The sequence below is a fragment of the Nannospalax galili genome, unplaced genomic scaffold (genome assembly GCF_000622305.1).
Source record: "Nannospalax galili isolate Female #2095 unplaced genomic scaffold, S.galili_v1.0 scaffold930, whole genome shotgun sequence".
Classification (NCBI taxonomy): Eukaryota; Metazoa; Chordata; class Mammalia; order Rodentia; family Spalacidae; genus Nannospalax; species Nannospalax galili.
In genome coordinates, this window is record NW_008329328.1 from 1,633,193 (window position 1) to 1,652,162 (window position 18,970).

Genomic DNA, 18,970 nt, shown 5'->3' on the forward strand with positions numbered 1-18,970 from the left:
TGCCTCCATTTTGCAGCCTTCAGAGTGTACTGACATCGGGGAAGCCCTTCATCACAGGTTTAGCTGTTCTCTTCCAGCATTACCAATTGTCTGACCCAATTCTGTCCAAGAGTCATACAAGAGAGGCACGGTTTTAACTTGCTTATATATTTGGGGGTTTATAATTTATTTGATAATCAATGGTCAATTCTTATCCATACTGATGGTACTTGGTTGCTTGGTTGCTTGGTTTTACAGTGGTGTCAGATACACAGGGAGCAGATACACAGTGTATAGAGTCTGATAAATTGTTATCCTCGTTTGTAACAACTGCACATGGACACAATATGGCACAGTACTTACTCCTCCGGCCTAGAAGCTGTGTTAGCTTCATATTAAAGCACACACCTGGATTCCTGATTACCTTTCTGACAAATTTCCAGATTTCTCTGGGTGCCAGACAGAGAGGCTTCCCGAAGCCCGCTCCACACGTGTGCCTTGCTGATGGTGTGCTCTTGGGTCACCCCTCGAGGATGGCAAAATGACATTTCTCACAGATGCTGTCCTAGCACAGGTAGAAAGGCACATCTACAATTTTATTTCTCTATTAGAAAACAAGTAGAAATAAGTGAAGTTGATTTTTAATTTCTCTGTTGTGGAAAAATGTACATAACATAAAATTTACCATTTAAACCACATTTTGCTTGTCTACCAGCTGATAGACATTTGGGTGCTACATTTGGAGGTACTGTTACAAATGCTGCTATGAGCCTGGAGAGATGGCTCAGCAATTAAGAGCAATGAATGCTCTTGCAGATAAGTGGAGTTTAGTTCCCAGCACCCACATGGCAGCTAACAACCATCCATAACTCCAGTTTCAGGAGATCTGATGCCTGCTTCTGGCCTCCACAGGCAATGCATGCACAGGTGCACTTACATGCAGGCAAAGTAAGTCATACACAGAAAATAGAAAGAAAGGAAGGAAAGAAGAATGCTGCTTTGAGCCTAGGCGTGCTGGCACACAACTTCAATCCCAACACTGTGGAGGCAGATGCAGGTGGATCTCTATGAGTTCCAGGCTAGCCTGGTCTACATAGCAAGTTCCAGCTCAGATAGGACTGTATAGTGAGATCCTGTTTCAAAATAAAAAATCAAAAGGAAGGAAGGAAGGAAGGAGGGAGGGAGGGAGGGAGGGAGGAAGGAGGAAGGAAGAAGGAACGAAGGAAGGAAGAAGGAAGGAAGGAGGCAGGAAGGAAGGAAGGAGAAAGGAGGAAGGAAGGAGGAAGGAAGGAAGGAAGGAAGGAAGGAAGGAAGGAAGGAAGGAAGGAAGGAAGGAAGGAAGGAAGATGGGAAAATTCTGCTATGAGGGCTAGTGAGATGGCTCCATGGGTAAAGTATCTGGCATGCAAAGCTGACAATTTGAGTTTTGTCCCTGGAACCCAGGATGGAAGGAAAGAACTGAGTCCTAAAACTTGTCCTCTGATCTCCAGATGTGCACCACAGTATGCAAGTGATTGCACTGTCACACACACACACACACACACACACACACACACTTTTTTAACTTGGAAAAAGACAATATCACTATGAACAGGATCTGTGTCCTTGCTGCCAGTCCTAAGACTGTGAAACTACCTCTAACAATGTGTTTTACTCAGTATGATATATCCAAATATTACCATTTCAGCATGAAATCAGCAGAAAGATTAACTAACTCATGTTTTTGTGTAAGGTCTCAAAACCTAGAGCATCTATAATGCCACTCAATTTGGATGCTAAATTTCATTCTATATTTACATTTCAAAAAATTTATAGTTAGAAAAGTAGATTCACATACAAAAGTTGTTTCAAACATACTTTACAACATGTAAATTATTTTAAATTAAGTTGAAAATTCAGTTCCTTCCTGGCCACATTTCAGGTGCTTGTAGCTATAAGTAGCTAATGGTTCTATATGGAACGCAGCATGTCTGGCTGACTGGGTACAATGCCTTTCTTGGATCCCTCACAATCTGGCTCCCTTCGGCTTTTCTCAGTCTCTCTCCATCTCCATACCCCCCAGAGTAGACTGACTGATCCCAAACATTCATTTGACAAATACATAGCTAGCTCTTGACCATGTGTGAAGGGTTCTGCTAAGCACTGAGTGTGATAGGACACAAATCCCTGTCTACATGAAGCATAAAAAAGCAGAGCCAGCAGACATCAACACTGATAACTGCATAAGGAATATAGTGTGTATTATTAATTGTTACAGGCCTGGGGGAAAAGGATCTGATAGAGCAAGCACATGCATCATCATAGCACAAACAATGGTATCTTCTAAAATTTGAGTGTGTTGGAAAAAAGTAGAGGATTTGATGAAAGGCATAATAGTTCATCTTGGTCAGAAGGAAAGCCGGCCAGAGGAAGCAACTGGAAGTTAAAATGAAGGATAAATGAGCTGTGGAGAGGGTTAGAGAGAACAGTCAGAGCGGTCAAGTAGTCAGACAGGGAAAGCAGTATATGTAAGAGGCCCAGGCCTGCAGTGAGAAAAACTATTGCCTTTGTGGAACGAAGAGCTAACTGGCATGGCGCTAGTGCTGAGTGGGTCTGAGGAGGATGGGCAACTGAGACTCAGGAAGACCTTTACACCAGAGTAAGGGTTTGTCATTTTGTACAGGTACGATGGGTAACTATTGCAGGATGTTTCAAAAGTGCTGGGTTGGGTGAATAGATAATGAAAACTTGGTACCTATACACAATGGAATTTTATTTCGCTATAAAGAAAAATGCAATTATGAAATTCACAGTTAAATGGATGGAACTGGAACACATGGTGAGGTAACCCAGACCCAAAGGGACAGACACAGGTTCTCACACCTATGTGGATCTTTGTCAAATCTTTAGATTTGTGTGTTTAATTTGGAGTATCTGGAGAATCTAGGTGAATCTAGGAGATCGTTGGTGGGGAAGAGGAGCAGAGATCTTAAGGGGGGGCAGTCGAACACAGGTGATACGAAGGGGAAAAGAAGAATGTGAAGAAGGGTTTAAGTGGGGAGAGGGGTGGGATGGTAGGGCAGAGGAGGGGTAGAGGGATAGTTGGCTAACACTAAGGGTGTTGGGGAAAGCTATATGGGCACCTACTATTTTATGTTTCCTGTGTGTGTGTGTGTGTGTGTGTGTGTGTGTGTGTGTGTGTGTGTGTTCAGATAAAAGAGTTTAATTGGAGCTACCCTACACAGGGAAATGCTCTACCCGGAAACCATAGGTTGGGATCAGCGCCAGGTGTGGGACACCTCCCCTTGAATTGTTGGTCAGGGGTGTCCTAGAAACCACCAAAACAATACACCTATTGCTCTTGCTCTTGACTGTCCACCAGAACATGCCCTAAGACCCCCCATTGCTGAAGACACTGCAACGCTCTGGTCTGGACATGGAGAAAGCAAGTTGGCCCTGATCAGGAAGCTTCTTCCTGCTGGCTGGCTTTCATAGTACTGCAAGGTGCTGTGCAGGCTGCTGAGAGGAAAGTCACCAATAGTCTCACCTAGCTGTGAATCCTGTGAGGTACAGTAACAACCAGTGTGGCAAGATAGGCTCGTGGGCATAAATGTTATGAGGGTAGCCATCCACTTTCTGGCTTTAAGGCTAGGTTCACAGGAGAAAATGGATGCTTGGTGCTGCAAATCTGGTCAAGAATCCACACTTAGGGAGCTCACCCAAGGGTTGAGCGTAGGAATTCTACCATTTTGCTAAACAGACATAGTGTCAAACTGCCCTCTAAATTTGTGTCTCTAATACTCATAGACTAATGTACCTCTCAGACCTCATCAGCAATTCAAGAGAAGTTTTTTTGAGCAGTGAATGACAGTTAATACACAGACTCACAACTGGTCAATACACAGACTGTCTGCGGAGTGCTTAGTCACAAATAGGACATCTGTATCAGTCCCTTCCCCCAAGGCCCAGGGACCATCCTGGAAGAGGCTGTAGAAAGAACGTATGAACCAGAGGTTGGAGAGGACCAGAGCAAACAATGTCTTCTGAACATCACACAACTGCTGCTTTCACAAACTCAGAGCAGCTGCGGATGCCTACACAAGACCACACCAGTCAACATTCCAGCATGGAATGGGGAGGGGTTTGTGGACCTAGGTCTAACCAAAGAGCTATGGATGTTTTATGGCTTCCAGGGGAGGGAGAGTTTTCTGTAAGAATGTAGCCCTCGGTAGGATGATCATGCGCCACACCCCCACACCCAGGAATATATGGGCAGCATAAATTAGACTGTGGGTTATAAAACAAACAAAAAATAAAACAGAGGATAAGAAGGTGGGAGGGGGTAGGAAGGTGGGGGTGGATCTGGGAGGAGTTAGGGAGAGAGGGATGTATTATCAAAATACATTGTATACATGTATAAAACTTTCAAAGAATTAAAATATATTTTAAAAGATGTTCGGTTGGCATTTATTTTTATTTATTTTTCAAGACAGGATCTTACTATGTCTGAGGATGGCCTGCGGCCATTCTTCTGGCCTACTTACTCATATTGCTACTTCGTGGCTGCCCTCCTTTATGTGTTATATACACATAGGACTCATCAAGAGATCTTACTCCAATTGGAATCTTTTTCCAGTGACAGAAGAGATTTCTTACCTATGTGTGTGATTCCCCACCACAGAGAAGGGCATGCCCGGACCTATACGAGCCCACCTGTTAAACCAGGTTATTAAATGTCTCATCATCGTTTTCTACTCCCACCACCAAAAGGGAAAAAACGTAATCCTGCCACGCAGATCCAGGTCCCTGCACAAACCTCCAGCACCAATCAGGTCTGACAATACTTAACGAAACAGAATATTGTTACCTCAGGTTGGAGTAACAAAGGGCATCGATCCTTATGGATCCTTATGTGCCTCACGATTTCAGTCTTGTACCCTGGTACCCTTCGAAATTCTGGTTGTGAAACCACACACTTAGCTCTTAAGAAACAGCCCCAATCAAAGAAAGAAGTGCTTGCGCTGGGCAAGATGAACCCCTAGAGTGGGGTCTCACAGTTCATCACCTGCAGACCCAGGCTCGGAAGGGGCCCAGCTCGCGTTACTGCCCTTGGCCAGATGATTTTCTGATCTGTTTCTACATCTGAAACTGGTGGTGATTAAACGGGAAGTGAAAAATCTTTGGCACTAGTTTACAAACTGCTCTCTGTGCCTTTAAGGGTTCCCCCATGGGGAGAGGGGCCGGGAGTGACCTTTGACGACTGAAGAAAAGCCTGTTTCCTTCTGGGCTAGTGACCTTATGGAAGACAATCTCACGTCATTTATTAAATACGCCGAAAACCTTCTCACTGTCCTATTTCGAGTTCACAAAAGGCAAGTGTAATTTCAGCCACAGGAAGCGCGGCTTTGTCCCGTTTTCCGTCCAGGCGCTGGGGCCTGCCCGGCTGACTTGGGGGCAACGCCGGCTGAGTCCGAGGACCGCTAGCCCCGGACGGAGTGCATTCCCCGCGGTCCTCCAGCGCCCTTCCCACCGCCCGCCAGGCCGTGCTCCTCGCACGGCCTCCACGCACCACCCGCCGGCCAGCACCCCGGCGGCCCCAGCTCCGGGCGGTGTGTCGTCCCCCCCGCCCCCCCACGGGGGTCACTGGAGGCGAGTAGCCCGGCCGTGTTCCCAGCCCATCCTCCAGGGCGGCGCGGTGATTGGCGGGCGCGGCCGCGGGAGTCCCGGGGGCACGGCGCCCCCTAAGGGGCTGCGGAGGGCTGCGGCGGGAGTGGCAAGGCCGGGACAAAGGGCAGACTCCCCCGAGCGTCCCTCCGGGTGCAGGGAGAGCGAGCGGCTCCCCGGAGGAAGAGCGGGACCGCGGCCCTGCTGCACGCTGCCCGCGCTGCCCTTGGTGTTTTTGGACTGGGCCTGCCACTTGCTGTGTAGCCCAGGTTGGCCTCCAGTTTTCTGTGATCCTCCTGCCTCTGCCTCCTTAGTGCTGGGATGGCAGCCGGCACACCCAGCCCCTCACTACTGACTGCCTTTTTTGACCCAGTAGTTTGGATTCAGCCTTTGCAGCATATACGGCGCCTAGTTTTCGCTCTGCAGATCTCAGTAAAGGGCCCCCACGGTTCTGGGTGAAAATAAGCAACAGTTAACTGCTTGTGCTCAGAGCAGTGAAGGAAGCAAACTAGAAGAAATACAAGAGCTTGGTTTTAGGCAGGGTGATGGCAAAGACCTGCTGCACCCACCTGGTTGGGGAGGATGGGGTGAGAGTGGAAGGAGAGGGTGTAAGGAATGTTCAGCCTTTGAAAGGCCTGGCTTTGCTCTTCCCTCTCTGTCCAACTCAATTCTCCCAGCAATCCCTCCGCACCCCCCCCCCCCCCCCCCCCCCACCATTTCCACTTTTTTGCAGTGTGTTTAGTATCTCAATTCCTGGAGCATACCATTTCCCTCAAACACTAATCAAAAACATTACTCAGTGCTCTGACTTACAGATTTCTAGCTGGGTACAACTCAGTGCTCAGATTTAACAGATTTCTAGCTGGGTGCAGAGAGAGAATTTAAAGTGGATAGAGGGGGGGGTTGGAGAGTTGGCTCAGCATTAACAACACAGGCTGCTTTTGCAGAAGACCCTGGTTCCTGTCCCAGCACCCACATGGCCGCTAACAACTCTCCATAATTCCAGTTCCAGGGGTCTGACACCCTCTTCTGTCCTCCAAGGGAATTGCACCACATGGGTGCACTTACATACATGCAGGCAACGCACACATACATATAAAATAAAACTAAAAGCGAATAGAGCATTCATGAATATTTGCTGAAAATCAGTTCTTTTTATGCTTGGCCCACACATTCGCAGTGGCACCCCATCCCTATATTTTTGGGAGGTTTCCTGGACTATTTAACCATAACACAGCTTTCCAGGTGATCTGGTTCTCAAGCCTAGTTAATTTGAACTGGCTGACCCAGACTCAGCTTCCTCATCTGTGAGAAGCACAGTGCCCCATACGAAGTTTGTGTGTTTTGTTAGGATGCTAACCCGCAGTCACTCCAGTCACAATAATAAATGAAGAAAACAAAAGAAAAAACAAAACAAAAAAAATAATAATTTGAGGCTTCAGAAGTCTTAGATATCTTGAAACAGCCGACTGTAACTTGTTTGCTGTCAAGATCATGAAGGCTGACTTCTAAGAGTCTACTTCAATAAATGCATAGTTTTTGCCTTTTAGGCAGTTGGCATTCCACCATGCTAAAGCCTCAAGAATAACTGACCAACCGGTGCTTGGAGAGAGATAGTAGAAACAGTTAAGTGATAAAGAGCAGTACAGAATGCTCTGTTAATGGAAAGGGAGGAAAGAAACATTTTGTTCTACACATTCTGTGAAACAGTCAGGGAGGAGGAGAAAAACAGGTGCATATACATTGAAACTGAGTAGAAGTCGATCTTACAGAGCAAGATAGTATTCTGTATCTCCTAGTTTCAAAATTTAAAGTTGTCCCAAATTCATGCTCAGAGGACATTTGTTTAACAAATTTATATTTTATAACTGAATTCCTTTTAAAACCGAAATACAGCTTCTAGAAAGTAGCATGCCATGTATCATACTGTACCCTAACATAAGGGCATATGTGAATTTGGGGGGAAAATTTGTGCTATGCAATCAAATGGCAAGCAGTAGTTTCTAAGAAATAATTAAGCTGCCCCACAAAGTTGCGGAATTTCACTTTTGTCTTTTTTTTTTTTTTTTTTTTTTTTTTTTTTTTAAGCAGGGTCTCCCTGTAGCTCCAGCTGTCCTGGAACTCACTATGTAGACCAGGCTGGCCTTGAACTCACAGAGATCTGCCTGTCTCTGCCTCCTGAGTGCTGGGATTAAAGGCGTGCGCCACCATGCCCGGCTTCACTTGAGTCTTTAGTGGCACCTTCTTTCAATCTTAGTAAAAACAGAGCTTACTACTGTGAGAAGAAATGGCGCTCCCGGCTTTTGACATGCGAGAGCTTGCCTAACATTGCCAGGCCACAAAAGCAAGGCCCTTAATGATACACCATGCAGGGGCAAAATAGCCCAGGACCTACAGTGACTCAGTTGTTATGGCTAATTGTTAGAGAACTTGTTTTTATAAATGAGAGAATTAGGGCAAAGAATTAGGGCAGAGTGTATTATATCACTAGCTCTAACATCTTTTAAGTCCCTTTCAGAATATGTTATTTAATAGACATCATGACCTGCCGTCTGGCAGTTTACACTGCTAGTGTTTGGTTAAAGGTTTAGCTCTCATCAGCTTTTATCTAATCATTTTGCTCTTTGTTATAGTTAGAATTAAATAAATCAAATATAAAATTTATCTGATAGCTAGCAAAGAAAAAGACACAAAGAAAAATCTGTCCTGTTTTAAAATCTTTGTTTTCCTTTAGGTAAGAACTTTCTTGAGATATGATTTATAAATCACAAAATTCAACCAAGTAAAGTATACAGTTCAGACATTTGAAGACGTTGAGAGCTGGGGCCAATTCAAGATGTCATTTGTACTAACTGGCTTTGCAGCTGTAGGTATACCAGGTTGGTTTTTAGTTCAATTTTCTCAGACTTATGCTATTGAAAGAATAAAATCAGAGTTTATTGGTAAAGGTCTTAGAAATTTAACAGTAAAAAAGGGACAGAGCCGGCACTAAATTTGATTATTATTGAAGTAAACATAGGTTCTGTTTCAAGGGAAGGTGCTTGTATTCAAATTAATCTTTTTTAAAAAGAATTTTTACTTGTGTATCCATGCGTACCTACTGATTTATGTGTGCCATGTGCATGCAGGTGCCTTTGGAGGCCAGAGGCATCAGATCCCCTGGAACTAGAGTCATAGGTGGTTATGAGCCATGTGGTGTGGGTGAGGAGAACTGAACCCAGGTCCTCTGTAAGAGCAGTAAGCGCTCTTAACTGCTGAACCAGCCACCAACTGTGTTGCTCTAAGTCATGACCAGAGCAAAGTCTGTGCCCTCAGTAAGCTTAGTGGACGATGGGATAATTTTAAAAAATATTAAAAAGGAAATCCGTGGCATGTTTAATAGTGATGAGTGCTAAGGAGAAAAACTCAATATAATAAAAGGTCTTCCCCAAGAGACAAAGAGGAAGGTGGCCATTTGCTTCCTGGGGGTGGTGGTATTTGTGTAAAGACCAAAGTGAAACAAAGATGTATTGTGGAAGTAGAACTTATCAGATGCTAAAGGATTTTGCAATGTGATAATTGACAGCTCCAGTAATGGAGTCTGCATTCCTATAACCTTTGCATTTCTATTACCTTTGCCGCCCTCTTATCTTACTTAATTACCATGTATATGCTTTGTACCTTTTGCTTACATTCCTCACTTGAGTATAAAAGCCCCCCAAAACCTTGAACAGGGGGTCTGACTTCTTGATTCCTGTTGTCAGTTCCACTAGCGTCAAATTAAACTCCCTCTCCTCACCTGATTTTGGCTGTTGGTCTCTGATTATTTCTGTAACATTTCTGGAGGTCCCCAGTGAGATCAAGTTGCCGTACCCTCGTTGGTAAAAGAGGCTGATGCTCCTGGACCCTACAGCCCCCTTGGCCTCTGGAACAGAGAAGTGCGCACCCCCAAAGAATTTTCTCTGGGGTCTCCTTCCAGGAGGCCAGAGAGAGAGCTGCATGGCCCTGGATCGGAGCCTCTCATCAGGTGAAGCGAGATGGAGATCCAGAATGGACATCCAGCCTGGGTAATGGGTCCCAGGTTAGAGAGGTGGAAGCCGGCTCGGGCCGATCCCCCCATAGGAGGGTGCATACAAAGTCTTGATGTGATTCCAAGGTGGCACAGGCCTCCAGTCAGGAATGAAGGGGACCACAACTAAACCTCGCTCAACCTGATTCTGAGGTGCTGGCCCTGTTTAAGGTAAAACAGGAATCAGGCAGCAAACCAGGCCACAACCAAACCTTGATGTGATTCCAAGGTCCTGGCCCCATTTTAGGCAGAACAGGAATTTAGTGGGAATAAGTAGGGAACGACTGTCTTAAACTCTGAATGATTGTGTGTGAATGTGAGAGTGAAAGTAATGGTTCCACAGATCTGCGAGGCCACGGAATCTGAGTGGGCCTCACCCTGCGGTTCTCCTGAGGTTGTGTAACCTAAACGGGCATTCACCTTCGGGTGACCGAGCATGGAGATTCCATGTGTGGCCCTAAGGTAAGACCTCTTAAGTCACCAAAAAATGGCCAGCCAGGAAGTCATCTGAATGAGTGACTAACACTCTCCACCCCCTCCTATGCACACATTACATACATCCCGGGCACATATAAAATTTCAGATGGGTTCCTCCCAGTCCAGGTGTCAGGCCCAGGCTGTCCTCCAGGTGATGCTGGACAACCTTAAACTAGGTTATGCAGGAAATTATGGCATTAAGATAAAACTCTAAATAAAAACTTTCTGTGAAGTCCAGTGACTTGAAATCTGGCCATGCTGGACAAGAATCCCTGAGTCTGGATGGAGGCTACCTGAACCCTAAAACGTAGCCTCATACTTACCAGAAAAGGAGGGAGACCGTCCCCATAGCTATGAGGAGATTATGGAGGATGTGTTCTCCGATCCACTTTAAAGGATGAGTGCTTTACATGCAAAGGGCCATCCTAATCAAACTCCTTGATTTTTGTGTTTTGGGTGCACCTAGTTTGTGTGGAATTATGTCATGTGTGTCTATGATAATCATTTTCCTTATGTTTGGGAATTCATATAATTATGTCATGTATGTCTAAGTTTTCTCGTGTATTGAAATCTCAAGTAATTCTGTCATGTGTGTCAGTGATCATTGTCTTCATATGTTTCCGTCAAAACAAACTGGCCACTTCAGTTATTATTTTCATTCATTTATTGTGCACAAGATTATTGGTTTTATTTTGCCTTATTTTGGCATGCCTAATTAAAATACTACATGTGCAGATTTATAAATAAGGGTATTTTGATAGTACATTCAAAGGCCTTATAAATTTGGGTACCCTAAACGTCTTTAAATTTATTGGACAATGTCCCTAGGTCTATTAAGTGTTTCATAGTTATTTATACAAAACAGTATCTGAAGTCGGGTGTGGTGGTGCATGCCTTTTATCCCAGCACTCACGAGACAGAGGCAGGTGGATCTCTGAGTTCAAGGCTAGCCTGGTCTGCATAGTGAGTTCCAGGACAGCTGGGCCTAAAGGGAGACCCTGTCTCAAAGACCAAAACAATATCTGAGCTGGTTGTTTAAGGACCTTATTCGTTACATACCTTTTGGTTTGGGTTTGTTTTCATAATGTTTGTTTTAAGATATCTCTTTGGTTTGCTCGCTTTGGAAGTATTTTGGTTTTGACATTCTTGGTCTGGTTGGTGTTGCTTTCCAACCTCTAAAGGCCTGAAAATGGTTTGAGAAAATTGAACTCCTGTTGGTTATAGATTTGGTTTAATATATAAACTCATCTTCATTGCTGGAGATGAATTCTGGGACTGGTCTTCCTGTCTCATCCTTTTGGCCTCGTCCTTTTCCCTCTGTTTCCTGCAGCACTGCTGTTTGCAGGCAGATGTGGCCTATTTGGGGGAAGGTCACTTTTAGTCCTGAAAAAAATACTGGCTTAGATGTGGCTCTGTACTTTTCTCCCTTGGAGCAACTCTTCCCTTTAGCTCTCATGTTTAAGCCTGCACTGAACTGCCTTTTTATTAGATAGTCCTAAAACTCCTAGCAATAATGGAAACCAGGAATCTTAGTTTGGCTTGAATGGAGTTCTCTGATATCTGGAAGAGCTCTGTCAGGCTCCTGGAGATGGCCATGTGGCAGCGGCACTTTTGTTTCTCTGGCTAGGGGACATCTGAGTTAGACTCAGTAGCACATGGTTTCTTCTGGGGTACCTTGTACGAACTGATCCCCAAGGTGTCCTGAGCCAATCTCTTGCCTCCAGAACAGCCTGAGATAAAAGAGACAACTACAATGTGTTCAGAATCACTACTTATAGACATAATTATGTTTGTCTTGTAAAATCACCATGTACTTTATGCATACACTGAACAACATCTAGACATCTGTGAGAATTAGCTCATAACTGTTCGCTACAGTGTGTCTTCTTATATGCTGGGCAGTGAGATGATTTTGGGTTTCCTTCCCAGTCTTTCTCCCTCCCTTGTTTCTCATAGGAAAGGACCGCCCTGAGCCTAAGCCATGCTGTCACAGACCGTCAGCCCTGCAGACTCGGCACACCGGCTCCTCTGACCCTGTGTGCTGTGCGCTTGTGCTCTCACCTCTCATTCTTTCTAAGTTCCTGCACGCCACTATGGGAAAGGGTTAAGTGCAGACAGCTGTCACTGAATCAGACTCATGAAAACTGTTTTCTTACTCTACTTTTTAATAAAAACTGTTTAAGCATTAGCTTGTTTTAATCATACCGTAACTTCTGGCCGTGGTTAGTTTTGAGTGCAAATGAAATGTATAATTCTGCTTTCCATCACTTGTTGAGTCTGAAACTCAGAAATACTTACCGTATTAAAATATAAATGATAGCTTTGAAATGCTTTCACTTCACTTATGTCTAGCATCAATGTGTATGGCTTTGTTCAGCACAGCCACTTTGAGATGAGATGTGTGTGTGTATTTTTATACATATGTACACATATGTATGTATGTGTATGGATATGTATGTATGTGTATGGATGTATATGTAAAGTACTGCTGGTTTTTAAGAGTTTCTTTTATATACATCTGATCAGAATTTGATCAAGATCTTGGTTTTAAACTGGTTTGTCATGACATTGTGTCTAACCACAATATTTATTGTATGAGACTGTTATGAATGTATAGACTTATGTTTAATACTAAGGGAACTGTTAGTAAATAATGATTTACTAGATAGCAAATTGACTTGTAAGTAAGTTCTCATGTAAGCTGAAATTTTTAAAATGATTACTTCTACTCCAGGGTGTAATTTATCTCTGCATTTAGATATGTTTATATAGAATAAACATTTTCCAAGTCTATGTAAAATATCTCTAAACCTTTAAAGGAGACTTGGTCATTTAAAACCTGCTTCAAGGTTTGAGGTAAAATCTTAATTGCTTGGTAAATTTGTTTATGCGTATTATTGAAAGGGTTTATTCAATTCTGAGCAGGTACAATTTTCCTTAAATGATTATGCTGTAGGTTGGGTGCCATTTGCTTCTCTTTATCTTGTGTTTATACACTTTCTTTGATAGACCACTCTGAACTATAAGGTCTACCTGAGAAGTTAAAGCATAATGTGTACATGGGTAATATTAACTCATTTATTATCTTATATAATAAGATGATGCTGCACAGCACTCTAATGAGTCAAAGAGCTACCATCTTCATGACGTAAGCTGTGCCTGCTTATAAAAGGTTATCACAATTGGGCTTGCCGATGGTTGTTATTTCTTCATTAAAGGAGAGATAACCTCACTTGAGTATCCAGCCAGTCTTCCCAGACAGCTGTATGTAATTCTGCCCTAATTGCAAATGGTCTCCTGAATTTGAAAAGGACTACAGTAGTAAAGATTGATATATAAAGATTAAAATGATGGGGTATTTTCAAAATAGAAGGGATAATGAAATTTACTTTTGACACTTTCTTTTACCCATAACAAGAATGATCTGACTCAAGAAAAACTAGGTCTGCCTCCTTGAACCAGATATATGCAATCTAGAAGAAAACAGTTTCGGTGAAGCTTGGTTTGAATTCTGATCAGTTCATTTCTTGTCCATAGGTATGTGATATAATGCCACCCTTCCTTCTGAAAACTGTCGATCAGGATATAGAAAACTAAAAGGAGACTGCTTCTGTTTGTAAGAGAACAGCCTTCATTTGAGACAGACTTAAGAAATTCTTGTTTTAAGGTCCCTTTCCTGGGCTGTGCCTAGTTAATCTGTGATGGTAAATCTCTTCCAGTCAATATTTATTGAGAACGTTTGGGTTTTGTTCAAGCTTTATCTATATATTACACAGTAATTAAAGGTACCAGGCTGGTGCAACTGACCATCTTGGATTGCTAATAACTGTACTGTCTCCCAATTGGCTAGTTCCTCCAATGGGTGGGGCCTGATGTGGAGCTTGGACTATGAAGGGGCTGCCGGGAGCCATCTTGGGATGGAAGGCAGGAGCCATGGGTAGCATGTGTGGTGTGGGGAACGCGCAGCCAACCGCAGAGCTCAAGGACAGAATGGACTGACTCTTGTGGACCTGGGGTGAGATCGCTGGCCCTTGAGGCGTGAGTGAATGCTAGTGGTATTCATGGCTCAGTCTGATAATGACAGGCTCTGAGCTGTGCCACTAGAGGCGTCGGGCTAGGCACAGGGTTCTCATTCCTTTATAAGTTAATAAATTGCACATAAAATATATTATATGGTTTGTCTGATAGCACAGGAGACCCAGAGGGAATTTGGGGCACAAAACTGGTGTAGTCTGGCCAGATAAAAGAAGCACAGCCTTGGGGATGTGGGTCTCAGAAAGCAGTGCTGTTCCTGCTGCCCCTGTGGCGGGTCAGCTGGGCTCTGAGTCCCAAATCCAGGAGAGAAGCCAATCAAAATCCACATGCTTAATGGGGTTAGGGATAGTCATATGGGTTATACAATGGATCATAAAATTTGTAACTAAAAAGAGGCCAGCCACACAGAAGCATGGGCCACAGCTATGTTGTAAATGTGGGGATATGTTGCTGGTATGTGAAGATTTGTTAAAGGTTACCCAAAGGCCAGAAAATCTTCTACCTGCTCTGGACCCAAATGGAGTGCCGAGAGATGAGAGAGAGAGAGAGAGAGAGAGAGAGAGAGAGAGAGAGAGTGCAAGCTCAGCCACTTTGCATGATAAAGGATGTGTTCCAGGCAGGAAAAGCTGAAAAGGCTGCAGGGCAGACCCAGTTCTAGAGCTGGAGCGAGGAAAAAGGTGGGACACTTTGACTTGTGTAAGGTCCAAGGACTCAGAGGAAAAGACAGATAATAGTAAAAAGGAAACAAAAAAAAACTAACTGTGCTGTAGCTAGGAAATATTCCATGCTAGAACTGTTAAAACTAGGAAAAACTTATAAGCAAGCAGAGAGCCCCTGGCCACGTGGCTTGTGAGAGTATGGGACATGGGAGCAAATGACATCAGTCTAAGTCCTTCAGAAACTTTACAGCTGAGTTATATAACCACCAATCCATCCTTGTGATATAGGCTGTTCAACCTAGGCCAATGCAGGGGGGAAGCAGTCCTTAATGGGGTGGCTGGTTGAAGGCATTAAAGATACATGGTTGTCACCAAGGGAGACTAACATGATTAGCAGGAGCTGGAGGACTAAAAGGAGGGGCGGGAATTACTGACAGAACTAGGTATGAGAAAAGCAATATATGATGTCCAGTTCACTAGTCCAGGTAAGACTGAGTTCACCAGAGATATGAAACAAAGCCTAATTCACTGGGACCTCAAGAATGGTATGGGGCTTTAATGGTTTTACTAAGCTCTTTGATGGGACAGGATCTTTGTAAAGTGAGAGAGGCTTTAGAAAATCTAAATGATTCTGATCAGCATGTAAAACATGTCTGTAAAATAACTGAACACCCTATAAGAGATATAAAAAAGACCAGACTGAAGAAACAGTCCACTTCGGTTACTTGAAGACAAATGTGGCAAGACTTATGTCAAGCACAAATCTCCAGAGAAAAAATTGATACAAATCCAAATTCAGTACTAAGGCATTCCTGGAAGGTTTTAAAACCAGAAGAACAGTTTACAATGGACATTTGAAGGATAACAACTGTACAAGGGGTGGTTAAGAATCCTCAAGGATTAAATAAGATGCATTTCTCTTCTGATAAAGGCTATACTAGGGGTGGAAGGAGGTTTCCCCACCAAGTTCTCCCCCAGCAACCTGGTGTGGTCAATAGGAAGATGACAGATGTGACTACAGTCAGGAGGCAGACCCAGAGCCTGTCTGACTCAGAACCAACAAGTGCAGTGGGGACAGGAGAAGCCCCCTGCCTCCTTAGCCCAGTGCAGGGTCAGGCAACTGGAGCCAACACTTGTAAGTGTATTAACCAAATTAATGCCTTGTACCCATGCTGTGGTACCTAACAAGGATCTATGGAGAAAACAGTTAATACAAATGAACAAAACCTTTTCATGCTTTGTGAGACCTTGTCTATGATTGATTTAATATATAATGTTAACATTCCTTCCAGTGTTTTACAGATGTGAAACCCATCTGAAAGATACCTGAAGAAGTGAAGGCCAGCTATATCTGTAAGATTCTTGGCAGTTTTATGTAGGTTGGGTAAGATGAGGATAGAGACTCTCAAATTATAAAACTGTTAAGAAAATCTACAGTACCAGGGATGGGTTCCCCCCCGCCGATGAGATCCTAGAGGTCCTCCAATTCACCAAGGCTGTTGCCATTAACGTCAGTTGTACACTAGAAAGGTCAGTAAGGCCATGTTGCTGAAGACACTGCATGTTGTGAAAGTGGGAAAAGAAGAAGAGATGGAACTGAGACTAAGCCAAAACACTCCGTGCCACTGGATGGATGACATTCATATTGCCAGGAGGCTGTATACGGATGGTTGGGGAAGAAAGGATCCCCTATAAATCTACTCAATGATGGACCCCACGTGCTGCACACTATGGACATGCCAAGCAATGCCTGCAAGTGCAATAATGGCTCAACCAACACATGTACAACTGACAAATTTCTAATTGGATAAGGCCTGCTCCTAGGGGTGGAACACACTTCTGGTGCTGTAGACCAGGCCAACACCTTGTGTCAAGAAAGGCTACAGGCCCTATTGGAGAAGCCATCATGAGTATAGTACTCCTACTGGGATATCTTCTAGACATTTGTATTTACATTCATGTTTGTTTAAATGTGTTTATTTCCTTCCATTTGTCTTTATAGTAGAAGAAACACCACTGAGATAGATCAGTGGCCATGGCATAAAGACGACTAATGGGGAAGCCCAAGAAGCCACTATCTTGGCATGATACAAGAGAGATTACCCTATATCTATCACCCCCTCCAAGGCTCAGGGACTTTAACGGAACATGGATGGGAAGATTGTAAGAGCAGAGGAAAGGGGTGGAGTGTCTCCCAATTGGCTATTTCCTCCAATGGGCAGGGCCTGACATGGAGTGTGGACTATGAAGGGGCTGCTGGGAGCCATTTTGGGATGGAAGTTGGGAGCCGCGGGTAGCACGCGTGGTGTGGGGAACACGCAGCCAGCCACAGCAGAGGACAGAATGGACTGACTCTTGTGGACCTGGGGCAAGATCACTGGCCCCTGAAGTGTGAGCAAATGCTAGTGGGGACTATGGTAGTCGTGACGTGGTCTGATATGGTGGGCTCTGAGCTGCACCAGCGGAGGCGTGGGGCTAGGCACTGGGTTCTCATTCCTTTATAAGTTAATAAATGCACATAAAATATATTATGTGGTTTGTCTGATAGCACAAGAGACCCAGAGGGAATTCGGGCCACACACATACTTAAAGGCCCATACTAATCTGGACAAAGGGGCTTAAGGGACAGTTTTTTTCCTTGCCCTGGAAGGTCGACAGTGTCCCAGGGGACTATGGGAATCTCTTGCTATGTCCTGTAACTGTGATGAGTCACCTGTCCTCTTGTTCAGGGAGGTCATGGAGACTCCACCAGAGGGACTCAAACCAGTGTCCAGTCTGCAAGGAGGAGGGTCAACACAGAGGAAACATTTCCTCCATGCTTCCATGTGGAACCCCGGTCAAGCAGGACCTCTTATCTTCACATAGATGGAACTGGTAAAAGAAAAGGCCTAAGGAGCCAGAATCTCCTCCCAAGCCCATGTGACCCCTGAGGATCGGCTCCTCAACCGACCTTAAAATAAAAGTAAATTGATTTGGGCCAAATGCATGGTCTTAAACACCCAAAAGGAAAGTATAACCAAAAATTAATCAGTATATTTCTTTAAGAGTCCAAAGGATTGTATTTCCCAGACATTAGACTTAAGTCCAGGTAAAATGTTATTTAGACAATTATTTCTCAGTAATGATTTTGTTCCTAACAAGAAAATGCTGCTCAGGTGTAAAACTTCAATTCTTGGTCTCCAATACTGTAGTGCCCACCTGCAGCTATTATTGTTCTAAAATGATGACTAAATTTATTTTCTCTCCCTGTCTAGAAGACAGATTCTAGCCACTCCAACAGCTATCAGAGTACCTGAAAACAAATCCTGAGTTCATCACTCTTGAGTCCAGTCTTGGTGGCCCAAAGAAAAATGAAGAGGAACCAAATAGATGGATGTTTTTAGAAGCCCTCATCAAGAAATTTCAATGGACTTTAATTTGGACATTTAAAATTTGCCCTGTTCTGATTTTTCTGTGTAGAACTTGTAATGCTATCTCTTCTTGCCTTGACTTCTCCTTCGTATCTCCCAGGCTTTGGACAAGGACTTACTTTTCTCCCTACAGTTAAAACTTAGGGAACTTGGTAGTCATTTAGATAGACCCACTGAAGGGGTACCCCAGTTGCCACACCCTGCATCCATGTTCAGCATGGAAGAAGCCAGAGTGGTCTGCGTCCCAATTCCTCATGGGCAAATTGGGTTACCTCTTCAAAAGTAATAAAAAGGTAAAAATTAGACAGTTTTAAAGTAAAGACTCCAAAAGAAAATGACCAGTTTCTTTCTGAACTGGGGGCTGGAAATTGTTAGATCTGCCAGTAAACTTATCCCTGAGAAAAGGGATGCCAGAACCATCAGAAAGGAGGTATATGTGCCTATGTGGGAGAAAAATGCTATTTTTATGCAAATCAATTGGGCATAGTTAGAGAGAATGCAAAGCAACTGCTAAAAAAAAAAAAGGCTGGAGAAGAGGGAAATGGGTCTTTCTGTAAGAATACCTGGAGAATTTGGGGTCCCTGGTGGGCCCCACTTACAAGACCATGGTCATGATTCCATTAATCCTTCAGATAGGGCCATGTATAATAAATAGTCTCAATAAATTTATCAAAAACCAAGTAGAAGATATCAGACTCTGGTGATTTGTCAATATCACA

The 18,970-nt window shown here is 43.8% G+C and overlaps 1 protein-coding gene across 1 annotated transcript in view; it reads left to right on the plus strand.

The window, feature by feature from the left end:
- Positions 1–18,141, plus strand: part of LOC115070933 (translation initiation factor IF-2-like) — a 63,370-nt gene extending 45,229 nt beyond the window's left edge. Inside the window, exons 2-3 of the mRNA XM_029565106.1 lie at positions 5,250–5,891; positions 18,096–18,141. Of these exons, the coding sequence (XP_029420966.1) occupies positions 5,250–5,891; positions 18,096–18,109 (656 nt within the window). The 3' untranslated portion in view covers positions 18,110–18,141. The remainder of the gene's footprint in view (positions 1–5,249; positions 5,892–18,095) is intronic.
- The last annotated feature ends 829 nt before the right edge of the window (positions 18,142–18,970 follow it).